Raw genomic sequence first — 17225 nt, forward strand, 5'->3', positions numbered from 1 at the left:
TTTTGGCATATAAATTTTTTTTTTGTTGTGTCAACTTGCCATCTTAATTTTATGAAATTTTGCACTTTGCCATTTATAACTATTTTCATAAAGCTTTTTATCAAAAATATTATATACAGTGCATATATGATATTTAAATATTATGTGACGTGATAATTTTCACGTATGCACAATATGTGATGTATTCCTGTACAAAAATCAGTAAAAAAATATCATATATGATAAAATGCAAATTTTGTGCAGTTGAGATGATAAGTTGATACAAAAAAAAATTTAAATATCAAAATATAAAAACGAACATAATCGAATGTTAAAATTTAATTTACCTTAAAATGTATTTAATCTATAAAATATAAAGAAAGAGAGCAATCTAGAATTTGGATTTTGTAACTACCTACTGACGTGTTTCTCCAGAAAGCTCCCAAGTCCCAGCACCGCCACTACCTCAACCCCCCACCCCAGCAACTGATGAACTATGTAATACTCTTCCAATCCGAACTCCCTTTCAGTTTTCTCCAGACAAACACTCCTCTTTATTCTTCTCTCCCACCTTCTAGTTTGGAGATTAGCTCACCAAGGCAAACACAGAGTACCCTCTCTCTCTGCATGTGTGTCTATATGTATATATACGCAGTATGAGTGCAGTAGATGTGATATATATGCTATTGCTAATCAAGTATTTGGTTTTTGTTTGAAATAAATGACAGAAAACAGTGATGGGTAGCTCAGGATTTTCATGGAAATTGAAGGATCACCCGAAATTGCCCAAGGGAAAAACCATAGCAGTGGTGGTGTTGGATGGATGGGGTGAGGCCACCCCTAATGAATACAACTGCATCCATGTGGCCGATACCCCCACCATGGATTCACTCAAAAAAGTAATGCTTGTCAACTTTTAAACATTTTTGAATTTCATGGTTGATCTTGTTTTTATCTTTTCTTCTATGTTTTCAGTTTCTTAGGGAAAGTTGATGTGAAGTTATTGCGTTTTTTTGCGATATTTGGTGAAGGGTGCGCCTGAAAGATGGAGATTGGTGAGGGCTCATGGTACTGCTGTGGGGCTGCCAACAGATGATGATATGGGCAACAGTGAGGTTGGTCACAACGCCCTTGGTGCTGGCCGGATTTATGCACAAGGGTGAGCTGAAGTTGTTGTTTATATGTTTGCTTGATTGCTAGGCCAAATGCATCAAGGGTTAATCTTGAAAATTTAAGATGTTGATTCTGTCAAGTGGAATACTATGATGTTTGCTGCTCGCTAATGTTTGATGAAAAATAAGGAAAAAATACAATGGTTGATGCTTAGGGAATTTTATTGAGATATTTTGTGTGTTTTTCTCCAGTTGCAACAGTTACTCAATTGGCTTCTGAATGGTTCATTTACCTATCCATCTCTGTATTTGGTGGGTGGGGGGGATTGTGATACACGTATGAATGGGAACAACAAAACTTAGGTTTGTGTCCTCAAAGGGAGTCATGCATTGACATTTTGTCATTTCCCTTTTGTTTAGTGCGAAGCTCGTTGATATTGCTCTTGAAACCGGTAAAATCTACGAAGGAGAAGGTTTCAAGTACATCAAAGAATGTTTTGAAAACGGAACTCTACACCTCATTGGATTATTGAGTGATGGAGGTGTCCACTCTAGGCTTGACCAGTTGCAGGTACTTTCATCTTCTAAATTTTGTCAAAATTTTATTGACCATCCGGATAGAGAAACACTATAGTCGTCCATTAGTTCTTTCATTTATGTGTCCAAGTGTTTTAATTTTGTTGACCTTTTTCTTTTTCTACATTAATGTTTTGCATATAAAGAGAACTAATTGTGTATCTCATAATATTGGGATGCAGTTGCTGCTTAAAGGTGCTAGTGAGCATGGTGCTAAAAGAATCCGTGTTCATATTCTCACAGATGGACGTGATGTGTTGGATGGAACAAGTGTAGGCTTTGTTGAAACTCTTGAAAATGATCTGGCAAAACTGCGTGAGAAAGGTATTGATGCCCGGATTGCATCTGGCGGAGGTCGCATGTATGTTACAATGGATCGATATGAGGTAAACCTTTAACATTACTGTCTTGGTCATGTTTGTCCTATAAGGTTTATTCTGACTTTTAGAAGTAGTTGAATTCAGATCATAAGAGTTCGATCATCTATATAAGTACAGAGGCATGGGTTATATCAAACTCCATTAATCTATCTATTCAAGAATTGATTGAATCTGTGTAACTGTTTCTCTGCTGTATTTTCTTACTTATACAAGTTTTCTTGTAATGAATCTGCGAAACTTTTCCCCACATAACAATACATTTCTGAACTTTACCAGAATGATTGGGATGTTGTGAAACGAGGTTGGGATGCCCAAGTGTTGGGAGAAGCACCCCACAAGTTTAAGAGTGCCGTGGAAGCCGTTAAGAAGCTGAGAGAGATTCCTAACACAAACGATCAGTACTTGCCTCCATTTGTTATTGTTGATGATAACGGGAAAGCCGTTGGGCCTATTGTTGATGGTGATGCTGTTGTAACTTTCAACTTCCGCGCTGATCGTATGGTTATGATAGCCAAGGCGCTTGAGTACAAGGAGTTTGATAAATTTGATCGAGTTAGATTTCCTAAAATTCATTATGCTGGAATGCTTCAATATGATGGTGAACTGAAACTTCCCAGTCATTACCTTGTTTCTCCTCCGGAGATTGAAAGAACATCCGGAGAATATTTGGTGCATAATGGTATCCGAACTTTTGCTTGTAGGTAAGTGCGTGGCAGTTCAATTTACTAAGATCTGTTTCATGTAGCGAAAGTTCCTATTTACTGCTTCCGTTTTCATTTCTATATCATATTTTAGGCATATATCCTCAAGTTATTTGCTGTTGTGGTTACAGTGAAACTGTTAAATTTGGCCACGTCACATTTTTCTGGAATGGAAATCGCTCAGGATACTTTAACCCAGAAATGGAAGAATATGTCGAAATTCCAAGTGATTCTGGCATTACATTTAATGTCCAGCCAAAGATGAAGGCTTTAGAGATTGCTGAGAAGGCAAGAGAAGCAATTCTTAGCCGCAAATTTGACCAGGTAATTCATTGATACCTTTTTCTTTTGAAGGCTGATGGAAGAATTTTTCGACATGAAAAACAATTTATGGTAATGAGCATTGTTCACATTGAAGGTACGTGTCAACCTACCTAACGGTGACATGGTGGGACACACCGGTGATATTCAAGCAACAATTGTGGCTTGTAAGGCTGCTGATGATGCCGTCAAGGTAATGTTGAATCTTCATTTCGTTTTTCTAAGTATTTTCTAGTTTAGGAAAATTTGTTTGGACTGAGGTAAGCAATAAAATTAGTGCGTAACACCAGTGCATTGGTTGTTGATAACACGAGCAGTCTGCTATATGTATATTTATTTGGTGGTTGAAGAAGTGCATTATTGATTTAAACAATGTCCATAATATGCTCTCATGTATGTTGCAACGTTGAATGATGGGTGGGCTAACAATGTTCAGTGTCTCATCAGCTTGTAATTGTTAAGGATGATTTTCATACTCGGTACTTAAACTAAATGCGATTATCTGCGAATTGTGTTGATTTGCACAGATGATCCTTGATGCAATAGAGCAAGTTGGTGGAATATATGTCGTTACTGCTGATCATGGGAACGCCGAGGACATGGTGAAGAGGAATAAGAAGGGGGAGCCTCTTCTTGACAAGAATGGCAACATTCAAATTCTTACATCTCACACTCTGCAACCCGTAAGTGATTTATTTTTCATTATTCTTCTTCTTAAAAGGTTGTGTTAATTAGGTTGTACAATTTTTTAGATAAGAATTTTGTGCTCAAAATGTTTCAAGCAGTTTTGCCCATTTTACTGGTCTTTTCAAGGTTGTCATTCAAGATAGACTTGCATGGAACTTTGCTTTGCAAACCACCATGTAATGTGAATGATGAAGGATGCTTGGCCTAACGTTACATTTTGGCATAAAATTTATAGCTAGGAATATATCTGTAATTTTACCATGTTTTACTTTCCAGATGCCTCAGATATGTACTGTTATTGTATCCTCTCTATCAAAATTGTATAAAAATCCTGTCAGAGTCGAAGTAGTTTGATTGGCAGGTGGAGACAGGAGCTATGTACGTCTAAATTTCATAAACATGCGTGTTCTTGTATTCGTTTTTTTCCTTATTTTCGTCCCTATATTTTACAATTTGCCTTGCCAATGTGTCTTGTGTTGCTTTCTATGACGTTCCCCTTTTACTGGAGTCTCTTTTACTTGCATGTTGGATTGTTTTAAATGATTTTCGACGTATTACCTTGTGAAGGTTCCCATAGCAATTGGTGGGCCTGGGCTGGCGCCCAGTGTGAGATTCCGCCAAGACATTCCCAATGGTGGGCTGGCGAACGTAGCTGCAACAGTGATGAACTTGCATGGATTTGAGGCACCTGACGATTATGAGCTGACCCTAATTGAGGTTGTCGACAAGTAGATTAGCCGAGAGTAACATCAAATTTTTGCATAGGAGGACGGCACGGGAATATGCGATCTGTTTTTAAATAAGAACAGACTAGTTTATGATTACCATTGTAAGCGGTATTGAACGTTGAGATATTGCTACTTGTCAATTGGACGATTTGGAGTACTTTGCTGTGATAAATGAGTTCTTGTGCCAATGTAAAAGTGTGTGAGAACTGACATTTTTCGATATATTCATACTGCACAGGCTAAAAAAATGAACTTTTGGTAATTACATAAACGCTTGTCACGTATTTGCAGAAAAAAGAGATGGGGAGAAGATGAAGAAGTTTGGGAAGAGAAAGGACAAAAAACTTCTTAAAATTTTCATTGAAAAAGCACTGAATTCTCCAACTTCATATATATAGAACCAGTACAAAAAATCATTAATCTCAAAAATTGATACTTGAATTGTAAAAGCAACAATGGACAGCTCCTCTCTGGTTCTTTCCTCTTTCAGCTATGCCAGCTCCAGGTCTTCAGAAATGGCCACCCATGCGTGATCCAGAACTCGCCATGTGGCCTCCCTTTGAGCTTGCGTCCGCTTTCGCTTTCGAAACAACGTCGTTCTCAGCCTCAATCCCCAATTCATTCTTCAACCTAATTGAATGCGAACGGTGTCGTTTCCCTCAGAAATCCCCAATCTGGCATTTGAATTCATCCCACCCTCAATCAGAAGATTCTGTTTAGTTCTCTTCATCCAACGGCTTGAGCTTGAAGTCACGTTTTCAGTTAAAAGCATGACATTTCCCCTTCCTTTTTTTGCTCCTTGTCCCCAAGGATCAAACTCTGGAAATTTTGTAGTCATAGTATGATAATCCTCCAAAGTAGCCTGTTCAAGAGTGGAATGCGACCAATCAATGAGGACGTGTGGAACCCCAACGTTGTTTCTTGGAATGAGCCTGCGTGCTAAGATTGCTAAGGGGTAGACTTTGTACACTTCATCTTCAAGTTCTGGCAAATTTACAGAAGGCATATATTTAGAGCCAATCTTCTTTTTTAAAAGAGAAACATGGAAAATGGGGTGTATCCTTGACTCCGGTGGAAGAGCCAGCTTGTAAGCCACCTTCCCAATTCGTTCAACCACCTTATAAGGGCCAAAATATCTTTATAGAGAGCTTCAAATTCTTCCTCAGAGCTACAGAAGCCTGCTTATATGGCTGCAGTTTGAGGAAGACTTCATCCCCCACCTCAAACTCTCTCTCAGTTCTTTTCCTATCTGCATAATTCTTCATCCTTTGCTGTGCATTCTGGAGATTCTCCTTCAGCAACTGAATGATCTTGACCTTGTTTAACCAGAATTCTGCAAGTGTGATCCACTGAGACCATTTCTTTGGGTGTTGGTGACACATGCATTTGAGGTAGGTCTCCAAACACTGGTTTACCCTCTCAGTCTGACCATCAGTTTGAGGGTGGTAGGCAGTGGACATATCTAATGATACTCCTGTTAAGTTGAATAGTTCCCTCCAAAAATGACTGGTGAAGACCTTGTCCTTATTAGATACAATACGTGCAGGAAGACTATGTAGCTTATAAATGTGTTCAAAGAAGGTTTTGGCAATGCTAGCTGCTGTGTAGGGATGTTTTAGAGCAATAAAATGGGAGTACTTAGTTAACCTATCCACAATCACCAGTATGACTTCCTTCCCGTCAGATTTTGGTAGACCTTCTATGAAGTCCATTGAGATACATGACCATGCTTGATCAGGTATGGTCAATGGTTGTAGCAAACCTGGATATGCCTTGTTCTCACTCTTTGCTCTTTGACAGGTCTCACACTCCCTTACCCAAGTGTGAACTTCCTCCTGAGCAGTTGGTCAAAAGAATAGTAGCCTCAGTCTTTGCAAAGTACCTGTAATTCCAGAGTGCCTTCCTAGGGCAGAATCATGCACTACTTGTATGATTTTCTCCTCATCTCTCCATGATTGCCCACACACATCTTGTTCCCCTTTCTTAGGATTCCTGATTCATACTTGTACTCAGGATGAGATTGATTATCAATGATCTTTGCCTGTATTATAGGTTGGAATAAGGGGTCTTCCTTATAACTCATTTGAAGTTCTTGCATCCACAGTGGCAATTGAGTAGAAATGGCATGAATTCCTCCTTCTAGTGAAGAATGCTCTACCCTGGAAAGAGCATTAGCTGCCCTATTTTCATTTCCCTTTTTATATTGAACCTCATAACTCAACCCTAACAGTTTGGTTACCCACCTTTGCTGCAACACTGAATCCACTCTTTGATCCAATATATGCTTAAGACTCTTTTGATCAGTTCTAATAATAAATGGTGCCCTTGGAGGTAGTGCTTCCACTTGGTGACTGCTAGTAGAAGAGCCAAGAACTCTTTTTCATAAGTGGACAAGCCTAGGTTCTTAGGGGCCAAGGCCTTACTTAGATAGGCAATGGGCCTTCCCTCTTGCATTAATACTGCCCCAATCCCCTTCCCACATTCATCTGTTTCCACTATGAAGGGCTTAGTGAAATCAGGTAAAGCCAACACAGGGGCAGTAGACATCAAAATTTTTAAGTGATTGAAGGCATCTTCAGCTTCTTTGTTCCATAAGAATCCATCTTTTTTTAGCAATGTAGTGAGAGGCTTGCTCAAAAGTCTATACCCTTTTATAAACTTCCTGTAATACCCTGTTAAATCCAAGAATCCCCTCAATGCCTTGAGTGTAGTAGGTATGGGCCAATCCTCCATACACTGGACTTTCTGTGGATCAGTGGGCACTCCCTTATCTGAGATGATGTGCCCCAGATAATCTATTTGAGATTGAACAAATGAGCACTTGCTTCTCTTGGCATAAAGCTTGTGCTCTCAATATTTCCAGTACTTTTCTTAAGTGTAGTAAGTGATCATTCCACCCCCCACTGTAAATCAAAATATCATCAAAGATTACCAGTACAAATTTTTTGAGGAAAGGTTCAAATACCTGATTCATTAGAGCCTGGAATGCGGCTGGAGCATTTGCACAAGCCAAATGGCATAACAAGAAATTCATAATGACCACTGTGAGTTATGAAGCTGATTTTTGAGATATCTTCTTGCCTCATTCTGATTTGGAAGTAACCAGACCTCAAGTCTATTTTTGTGAAAAACTTGGCTCCATGTAACTCATCCAACAGTTCATCTATCACATGTATAGGAAACTTATGCTTGACTGTGAGTCTATTAAGATACCTGCAGTCCACACACATTCTCCAACCTCCATCTTTCTTTTTAACAAGCAAAACTGGTGATGCAAAGGAACTTTGACTTGTTATGATAATCCCACTTTTCAACATCTCTTGTACAATTTGCTCAATTTCAATTTTTTGGCCATAAGCATACCTGTAGGGAGGTTGCTTCTTGGGAATGGCATCAGGAATAAGGTCAATTCTATGCTCTATTGTCCTCATGGGAGGAAGAGATTGGGGTTTCTGGAAAACATCATCAAACCTCTGTAGTAACCTTTGTATCATTGGGTCCTCAACCTCCTGATCAGTGGTGGTGTGAGTAGCCAACAGTTGGCTCATCTGATAATGAGTTTTCCTTCCTAGCAACTCACTCAAGAGACCTACAGATGTAGCTCTTGGTTCCCACTTTCTATTCACTGCCTGGAGGGTGATTTCCTTCCCCTTGTGAGTCACAGTAATGGTTAATTGGTGGAAGTCCAATTTGACAGGGTTGTGGTCCTCCAATCAATCACAACCCAGCACAAAGTCACATCCTCCCAACTTGAGTGTTCTGATTGGATAAGAGAACTGAGTCCCTTGCATTTCCCATTGAAGTTGTGGACAAAGGGTTTTGCTCACTAATTTATAACCATTAGCTACACTTACTTTCATTGGAGTGGTCTCCTCAGTTTTCAAATCCAAGGCCTTCATCAGCTTTTCATTTATAAAACTATGGGTGCTGCCACTATCAACCAGTATCTGGATTTCCCTTCCATTCACATGCCCTTTTACTCTCATTGTTCCATGACTTAGCTTCTTACAAATGGCATTCAGTGACACTGCCACATCTTCTTCTTCTGTACCTTCATTTTGTTCTTCTAACTAACCAGTGTCCTCCTCATATGCTTTCACCTCCTCTTTGTTCATAAGGACATAGGAATACCTTACCTTGCACTTGTGCCCAGGTACAAAGACTTCATTACAGTTGTAACATAGATTCTTCTCCCTCCTGGCCCTCATTTCAGCTTCAGTTAATAACCTCCTTGGTTGACTATTCTCATTTCTAGCCTTATAAGCTGGTTTATAAGATGGTTTATACACAGGGGCCTGTTCACAGGCCTGTATGCAGCTTTCTGTGGATTGTTTTATGAGTTTGCAGAGTTCTCTTGATGATAGCATCAACAACAGTCTCTTGTTTCCTTGCAAGCATGATTGCTTGGTTAAAGGTAGTAGGTCTCAGTGTGGCTACGTATCCTTTAATCTCCTCTTTCAAACCACTAATGAGTTTCATCATAAAAAATTCTTCATCTAGCTGTTTGTTAAAGATTAACATCTGAGCTTCTAACTCCTCAAACCACTCCAGGTATGCTTGACAGTGGTTTCTTGATGCAATCTGTTAAACTCTGTGACCACTCTTTCATAATCCAAATCCTCAAACCTTTCTAGCACATTAACAATCAACTCCTGCCATGTAGGTTCACCTCTCTTCTCTACATGGCCTTGGTACCACAACTCAGCCCTGCCTTGCAAATGAATCGAGGCTAAAGCCACCTTTTGTCCCTCGGGGATCATCTGGAAATAGCGTGTACACCTTCTGATCCATGCCCTGGCATCCTCACCATTGAAGAGTGGAAATTCCATTTTGTGAATAGAGTTGTAACCTGCCATTTCAGAGAAGCTAGTATTCTCTCCCCCTATTGTTTGCTGTGGTGCTATGCGTGAAGATGAGCCCCTTTCAACCCCAGCAGTTAATCCTTCTCCCAATATGGATTTGTTTATGTTGTAGCTTTGGAGTTGTTCAACCACACTTTGTAGTTGTTGTTGCACTGCTATCAGGGTGTTTTCAATGTTCACTATTATAGACTGCAAGCCTTCATGTGCCTCAGTTAACTGGTTTAAGCGTGCGTGTGTTTGGTCTTCAGCTACTTGCCTCTTGACTCTTTCATCAACTAACAAAATGTCTGTTTTCTTATGAGCTTCTTGCAGCTCCTTCAGTCTGGTTCCGTCTGCCATTGTTGTCCAAGGATCGAGTGGCTCTGAGGCCAATTGTCACGTATTTGCAGAAAAAAGAGATGGGGAGAAGATGAAGAAGTTTGGGAAGAGAAAGGACAGAAAACTTCTTAAAATTCTCATTGAAAAAACATCAAATTCTCCAACTCCATACATATAGAACCAGTACAAAAAATCATTAATGGAAATTACAATTCTCAAAAATTGATACTTGAATTGTAAAAGCAACAATGGACAGCTCCTCTCTGGTTCTTTCCTCTTTTAGCCATGCCAGCCCAGGTTTTCAGAAATGGCCACCCACGCGTGATCCAGAGCTCGCCACGTGGCCTCCCTTTGAGCTTGCGTCCGCTTCCGAAACGACGTCATTCTCAGCCTCAATCCCCAATTCATCCTTCAGCCCTAATTGAACGCAAATGGTGTCGTTTCCCTCAGAAATCCCCAATCCGGCATTTGAATTCATCCCGCCCTCAATCGAACGGCTCTGTTTAGTTCTCTTCATCCAACGGCTTGAGCTTGAAGTCGCGTTTTCAGTCAAAAGCGTGACAACACTTAACGAGGCTTGGAATGGGTAATAAGCAACTCTTTGGAGGTTTCAAAACTCGAGTTTCTTGGCAATTACAAGAATTCAATTTTCCAACAACTAAGCTGAATACTTAATTTAATGAACGTATACGTTCTTGTACTCGGTTGTTCTGGTTCGACGTGTATGATGCACAAACACGGGCAAATATATATTAATTTGTGTTGATTCTTAAATGTCTATGATGTATAGATACGAGCATGATATATATTAATATGTGGTGACTCTTAAATATTTTGATGGCTAATACATCAGTAATTTCTAAGAATATGTTAGAATCATATACGTACGACATATTCTTTGTATGATTATACATCTAAGATTATATTGAATTATATGAGTATCTCATGTCGTGTTTAATTATATGTGTACTTTTCGAGGTTGTCATTGTAATTGCAACTGCAACTGTACTTCTTATTCATGAACAAAATTTACAAATATACCCCTTAGATTGATGTAATATATCGACACACCTTTCGGAAGTATATCTCAATTTTGCAAAAAAAAAAAAATATTGATAATTTGACTTAATTTTTTAGAGCGTTAAAAAGTAAGACCACATGCAAATATGACAATAATATGCAACACATAAATGTGATAAAAAATCCTTCACCGAGTGGTTTAGGGGTTCACATTCTAGCTTCCTTACAAGGGACTCTAAAGGTGTGGAAAAACCATGTTAAGAGTTTTCAATAACAACTTAGGCACCACTTAACAGTCTAAAACTTAAAACAAACTCAATTTGGTCAAGTGTTGATATCTTTGTGCAGTTAAATATACACATACACATCACTGCAAATGATCCCATAGCTCTTCTCATCTCATTAAGCAACACTGAAAGAACTTGCTGCATTCTCAACATACCTCCTTGCGCCCTTGAACCATCTCTTGTCTCCGGCTTGTACCTTGCATATGTAGAGCTTCCCGTCCTTCACGGCCGCCGTGATCAGCAGGTGCTTCCCACCCTCGTCCCCGTCGGCCGTTCTTGTCAAGACCGACAAGAAGTAGTATTGGTTCCCTCCAACCACCGGAGTCGAAGTCTCCAATATGTTTGCAGTTGCAACGACACCCGAATCAAATCCACCCTGGTAGCAAGTTTTAATGGATTGCCACTATTTAGATAATAATACTAAATAATTATATTTTCTAACAGTTTAAACGTTTAAATGAGGTGGTCGTTTGATATAGTATTAGAGTCAGGTCAAATAAGATCTGAATTCAATGTCATTGTCATCCATTTATCAAAAAGAAAGGTTCCACGTGCAAAGAATGGGGTGTTTCAGATATTAATATTAAACAATTCTTTTCTTTTTAACAGTTTAAACTTTTAAATGAAATGGTTTAATAGTCATTAAAATTGAGCTTATCCCCTCAAAGTTATATAATATTATAAAAGAACCCCTCAATTTTCAATAATTATATTGACACCCCAGTTATGTTTTTGTATTATAAATTCCATAAAATAATATAAAACATGAATTTGGGGGGGGGGGGGGGGTAATTCATGTAAATTTTCAAAATAGGTCGATTTTCCTTTATAGTGTACTTAAACCTTATCAGTTATCGATGTAATTTATGGAAAAAAATGCATGTAAATCCCTTATTATATTGTAAATGAGCAAATTACCCCCTTATGAAAAAAAAATAGCAATTTACCTCCTTATGTTTTTAAAAATACAGCAATTTATCCCCTGTATTTTTTAAAATGAAGTAATTTACCTCCCTAAATGCTCTTATTTTTTTATAGAATAATAATTTGCTTATTTACAATATCACAAAAAGTAAATTGCATTAACCCATCATTTATGTGCAATAGCCCTCCAAACACATGATTATGCAGCAAAATCAGTTAGTATTCATGTGGTACAAATGCTGTTACCTCTGCATCAGTTTTACCAAAGTAGGCTTGTTTCCCTAGCAGATAGTCCACCTGAAACATGCAGCAAAACATGCTCATAAGCATATGTACACACAAATTTCCTGTTAACAATGCATGAAAACATGATGTAGCTATACATATAGCAGTTACTTGAGACAGGAAATCCTCAGGGGAACCATAGTCGGTGATCGACTTCTTGTCCGTGGGGGTGATGGTTACGGTTAGGTTGCTCGTTGCATCGAAGTTGTCCTCATATCTCAGGACCTGGCCGGGGTATTCGACTTCATTGCTCGGGTTCCATTTTGAAGGGATGGAAAGCTTGAATCCATCCCCAGTGTAAGGCTTGAAATCTGTGTTTGTCTTTGGCTTTCCGAAGATGTTGGCTGCATTTTAACCATTCAAATGTTGGTCATCGGCATGATACATAGACCGAATACTTACCTATGTTGTCAACTTATACCGTTTAAGGTTGTCGTGATTGAAACCGGGACATAGCTGAGAGTAAGGTGCAGCTTCCCCAAAGAGAATCGAGGGGACAGAGTGACCCTCGGGTGAGGGGCACGAACGACTAAATTATTCATAACATCTTATTAATTAGCTGCATGGTTTTTGTCGCTTATAAGATATCACATCTTACTTTAGAAACTAGACACCATGGCACGCAATACCTGCGCACGTAATTGTACTAATATTTTATTTTATTGAAACTCATAATTTGATCCTATATATTAAAGTTTGTTATTGCCTTATAATCTCACATACAAAACTTGATGATAACTTTTTTAATACATTAATTGTCAATACATTATATATATTTTTCTTGAATTAAATTAAAAATTAAAACTTTGTACAATATGTATTATATCAGTAACGATGATTATATTTACATGCAAAATAAATACTAATATGTTGTGTTAATTTAATCAACAATAAAATTAAACAAAGGTGAGTACATTAAATTTGTGAGTGTAGTAATTGCACGGAATTAATTTTCTTAACGGAGGTGATTGAATAGTTAATCCAATATGAGCTAGAAAGTTAAATACGTTCTATCAATGGAAGGGCATTTTTGTCATTTAAAAATTTTGGTGCAGTGGCTCTTGAATGTTTGAATAAATTAAAAACTTGCAAATTACCCTTACGAATTTTTTTTTTTCTTAGTAATGCATGCAACCCATATGTGATATTACAGGTGAGCAATTATCCAAAAATAACAATTTACCTCTCTGTGTTTTTAAAATACAGCAACTTGCTCCTCCCTATGTGTTATTCAAAATAAAGCAATTTACCTTCTTAGACAAGGAGGTAACTTGCTTCATTTTAAAAAAATATAAAGGGGTAAATTACACGTTATTTTTTTATAGAAGGGTAATTTACTCATTTACAATATTATAGGGAAGTAAATTATATTAAATCCTTATTTTTGTGTGTCGTAAAATTCTTTTTCTAAATAATTATCAAGAAATGTCTTATAATAGTTTTCAAATATTCTAAAAAAGTTATAAGTCGAAAAACCCTCTTAATCTTGAGCGTGAAAAAAGATCTTCGTACCCTTTTCCTCCATATTAATCTCTCATTTTACTTGTAAATCTAAAGGAAGAAGAATTTACAAAATTAATTACAAGTAATTATTAGCTATATACCTTCTTATATAAAATTATCAAACTCGCCATCTAAATTTGCAACATTTATATAATACTCGGGAAAAGTATTATTTTAGTCCGTTAAGTATGCCTAATTTTAATTTTAGTTCGATAACTATGTCCATTTTTGTTTAGGTCCAGTAACTTACGAAATTACTTATTTTTAGTCCTCTAGCAGATTTTCGGACAATTTTACCCCTATGAGTGCATATGGACTCAAACTGCCTTTCAAAAGCTGCATAGGGGTAAAATTGTCCGAAAACATGCTAGAGGAATAAAAGTAAGCAATTTCGTAAATTACTGGACCTAAACAAAAATGGATATAGTTATCGGACTAAAATTCGAATTAGGCATACTTAGCGGATAAAAATAATACTTTTCCCTATAATACCCATATTATTACATGCCAATTTGATTTTGCAATTAAGCAGTTCAAACATGCGTTACAAATAAAAATGCAATTTCTTTTACCTTTTGACCCTTTCTTTAATAATCTCCTTTGGCATTATATTCCACTAAAATTAGATACAAAAAAAAAAAAAATATAGTTTATTACTTTTAATCCCATCCAAAATTTTATTATCTAATTCCCTATTATGTTCATTAAATAATATTTTAATTTCTTCAATTAAGCTTAAAAATAAGTTTAATTTTAAAATTTAACCACAATATATACCATATTTATATTATTAAATATGAAATATGAATTCAGATATCATAATCACTTGTTTTAGAATTAATTATGTCATATTCCATTCTCACATGCGTAATCAATTATTTTTTAATGTTTTCTTTCTTGTACAAAAATTTAATGTTTTCTTTACGAATTAAATCAATCACACAATAAGTATAATATTCTTGTTATTGATCACTTGCTCTGAACACTGCGTAGACCAATCACACGACAAATATAATACACTTATCCTCAAAGTGGTTCACGTTCAATCAAACTCAGTTTGGAGTAAAATTTACCTGTCTCTAAATTCAATTCCAGAAAAAGAAGTCATTGTAGAATTCTTATTTCTGCAAAAATTTACACCAAACTCCATATACACTTAAAATTAGAGAACAAACAAGAATCACTGCATGGTGAAGAATTATAGTACCTGATTCTCCATAAGCAGCATCAGCAGGTGAAACCTTGGAGCCAACGGCAGCAGCACCAATCAACACAGTAAGAGCCAGACGACGGGACACGGTGGCTGTGCGACCGTCGTCCGCCGCTGCTGTCTGCTGGGCTCGGCAGATTAGCTGGTTGGGCTTCAACAGCAACGCATAGCGCTGAGAAGAAGAAGAAGTTCTTGCTGCGGATGGGCTAGAGATTGCTGCATGGTGGTGCCAATAGCATGCAGTTGAGGCCATTTCTGATGATCAAACGATCACTCACCCGAGTCACTCCCCGCTTTTTTTTTTTTTCTATTTTCGTCTACTTTTTTTGTGTTGTCTTGATCGGTCTTGTATGCAGTGTGTGTCTTTTTTCTTGTTTGTGTGTGTTGATGTGGATGGAGAAGAGTGTAGAGTGTTGGTTGCTGAGGTGTGAAGAGCTGGCAATGGATGGTTCTGGATTTGGGAGATTAGATTTGTGGTGGAGGATAAGGTTTCTAGAGGCTGCAATGGGTACCAAGTGTTCTCCGAAAGTGTTTTTGCAAGAGTTTGTGGTGTTTGACATCCATGTCATAACTAGAGGGTCCAAATATCCACTTGGATTTTTAACTTGTTTCGGAATAATTACACTCCCTTCCCATAAGAATTGATGTAATTACACGTAAATTTTTATAGTTTGAAAAATTACATCCAATACTCCCGAGATTTGCTTCTATCTAACAAATAAATCCCTCCATTAATCGAAATTCACCGAATTTGCTGATATTAACAAAAAAACAAAATATTTAATCTCGATTGACTTATTACTAACTTATTACAAGTCAAATAAATCTTTTCATGATCAAATTACTTCATACATCTTCATGCATTTGACTTACAATAAGTCAGTCGAGGGTAAATATCGATTTTTTTCAGTCTTTTTTCTTTTCTGGTTCAACAAATTCAGTGAATTTTGACCAACAAGGAGACTTATTTGTTAGATAGAAGTAAACCTCAAGGGTGCTAGATGTAATTTTGCAAACCACAGGGGTTGTACGTGTAATTACACTAAACCTTAAATAGGGGGGTATAATTATCCCTTTTTTTAATCTCAAGAACTTGAATATTCACTAGAAGAACAATAATATTTAATTACGGTTAATTGTCATGGTTAATAACAAATAGCCATAACAAATAATTATTGACCACAATCACGCAACAATATTTTATCGTGGTTCTTGCGAGGGTGGTTAAAATATTTATCATGGCAAATATTTTTACCATAGCTCTGAGCCGTGGCAAATAATTTTTCACGGTGAAAAGATAGTTTCTTGTGTCGATTTTATTTTAGCGTAGTTAATAGTAGTCATTTACCACGATTTTTAGCCATAGCTACTAAAATTATAGTCAATAGTATGTTTTTTTCTAGTAATTGTAGAGGTTTTTTTGGAGGATGTTCTATTGTGGAAACAATATTGTATTTTTGGTCTTGTAAATAGTGATGAAAATTGGTCAGAAAATAATGAAAATTAGCCCCCCCAAAAAAAAAAACATTATTTTCCAAGCAATTTGTCCTCAAATCGCAAAAAATTAAAATGTACTAGATTAAACTGCTACCCTAACATGTCACACGACCAAAATTGCCAAAAGGTCATAATTATGGGATCAAGAATATATTTAAGTGTTTTATTTAACATAGGTACGGATGCCCAATGAATTGGTTGTGGAGAATATAAGTACATGTAATATACATAAAAGAATATTTAGGATTTAATCTGGGCCGAATTCAAATCCAAAATAATATTATTCGAAACCTACCATGGAACTCGATTATAGCTTCAAAACCCTGCTTGAAATGAGGTGGGTCTAGGTCCAATTCTCACTCAAACCCATAACCATTCCTAAATATATGTTTACTCTCTTTTGTAAAGCGCATATCATTTATATATTTGACCAAAGTATTTATATATGCAATACATAGAGGGTACATGGAATATACGATATAATGTAATTTATAATAAAAGATTTCAAATTGAACTTAGTATCATAGCAATGTTTTATAGCACAGACATTTTTCACATAAATATTGAATTGAATTATTTATAGTATTTTTTAATAATTTTTTTATTGTAGTTTTGATATGGGGTTCACAAGTCTGTTGGGCCTCCTGCTAATAGGAATACTTGTTTGCTGGGCCGTCTGTTGGGCCTCCCCCAAGACAATCCAATCGAGCCAAGGTGAAGCCTACGTGGTTAAAAGATTACTGCTACTGAAAAAGCTATGTAAAGACATAATCTATTAGGAAAAGAATAGGCCAAGGACAATGTCAGCAGTCTGCAAAATTATATGTATTTAGCA

The 17225-nt window shown here is 37.0% G+C and overlaps 2 protein-coding genes across 6 annotated transcripts; one reads left to right on the top strand and one right to left on the bottom strand.

Annotated features, from left to right (window-relative positions):
• The first annotated feature begins 424 nt into the window (after window positions 1-424).
• LOC105178665 (2,3-bisphosphoglycerate-independent phosphoglycerate mutase) lies at window positions 425-4679 on the top strand. Of its 5 annotated transcripts, none has more exons than XM_011102187.3 (10): window positions 425-608; window positions 708-878; window positions 1011-1138; window positions 1512-1662; window positions 1850-2053; window positions 2324-2748; window positions 2880-3072; window positions 3167-3262; window positions 3597-3752; window positions 4324-4679. In XM_011102187.3, exons 2-10 carry the CDS (start codon window positions 717-719, stop codon window positions 4486-4488), a joined length of 1680 nt encoding a protein of 559 aa, XP_011100489.2. In that variant the 5' UTR covers window positions 425-608; window positions 708-716; the 3' UTR covers window positions 4489-4679. The 5 variants fall into 5 exon arrangements, with proteins under 5 accessions (XP_011100489.2, XP_020554998.2, XP_011100488.2 ...); XM_020699339.2 differs by having other exon boundaries at window positions 425-578; window positions 715-878; XM_011102186.3 differs by having other exon boundaries at window positions 426-589.
• A 6152-nt stretch (window positions 4680-10831) lies between these two features.
• Window positions 10832-15366, bottom strand: LOC105178664 (oxygen-evolving enhancer protein 2, chloroplastic-like). The gene is made up of 4 exons (XM_011102184.3): window positions 14891-15366; window positions 12292-12524; window positions 12142-12192; window positions 10832-11347 (listed from the first exon to the last, which is right to left on the bottom strand). The coding sequence occupies exons 1-4, from the start codon at window positions 15144-15146 to the stop codon at window positions 11087-11089; spliced, it is 801 nt and encodes a 266-aa protein (XP_011100486.2). The 5' UTR covers window positions 15147-15366; the 3' UTR covers window positions 10832-11086.
• Between the last annotated feature and the right edge of the window lie 1859 nt (window positions 15367-17225).

The sequence above is a fragment of the Sesamum indicum genome, linkage group LG12 (genome assembly GCF_026168435.1).
Source record: "Sesamum indicum cultivar Baizhima isolate 11 linkage group LG12, ASM2616843v1, whole genome shotgun sequence".
Classification (NCBI taxonomy): domain Eukaryota; kingdom Viridiplantae; phylum Streptophyta; class Magnoliopsida; order Lamiales; family Pedaliaceae; genus Sesamum; species Sesamum indicum.

Bases quoted from the DNA above. Each gene is read 5' to 3' on its own strand.
- LOC105178665 (XM_011102187.3), top strand. From the start codon at position 717: ATGGGTAGCTCAGGATTTTCATGGAAATTGAAGGATCACCCGAAATTG. The intron at 1,139-1,511 runs GTGAGCTGAAGT...CCTTTTGTTTAG, and splicing joins GGCCGGATTTATGCACAAGG to TGCGAAGCTCGTTGATATTG. The intron at 2,749-2,879 runs GTAAGTGCGTGG...TTGTGGTTACAG, and splicing joins ATCCGAACTTTTGCTTGTAG to TGAAACTGTTAAATTTGGCC.
- LOC105178664 (XM_011102184.3), bottom strand. From the start codon at position 15,146: ATGGCCTCAACTGCATGCTATTGGCACCACCATGCAGCAATCTCTAGC. The intron at 12,525-14,890 runs GTACTATAATTC...GTTAAAATGCAG, and splicing joins TGCTGCTTATGGAGAATCAG to CCAACATCTTCGGAAAGCCA. The intron at 12,193-12,291 runs GTAACTGCTATA...TGCATGTTTCAG, and splicing joins CTGAGGATTTCCTGTCTCAA to GTGGACTATCTGCTAGGGAA.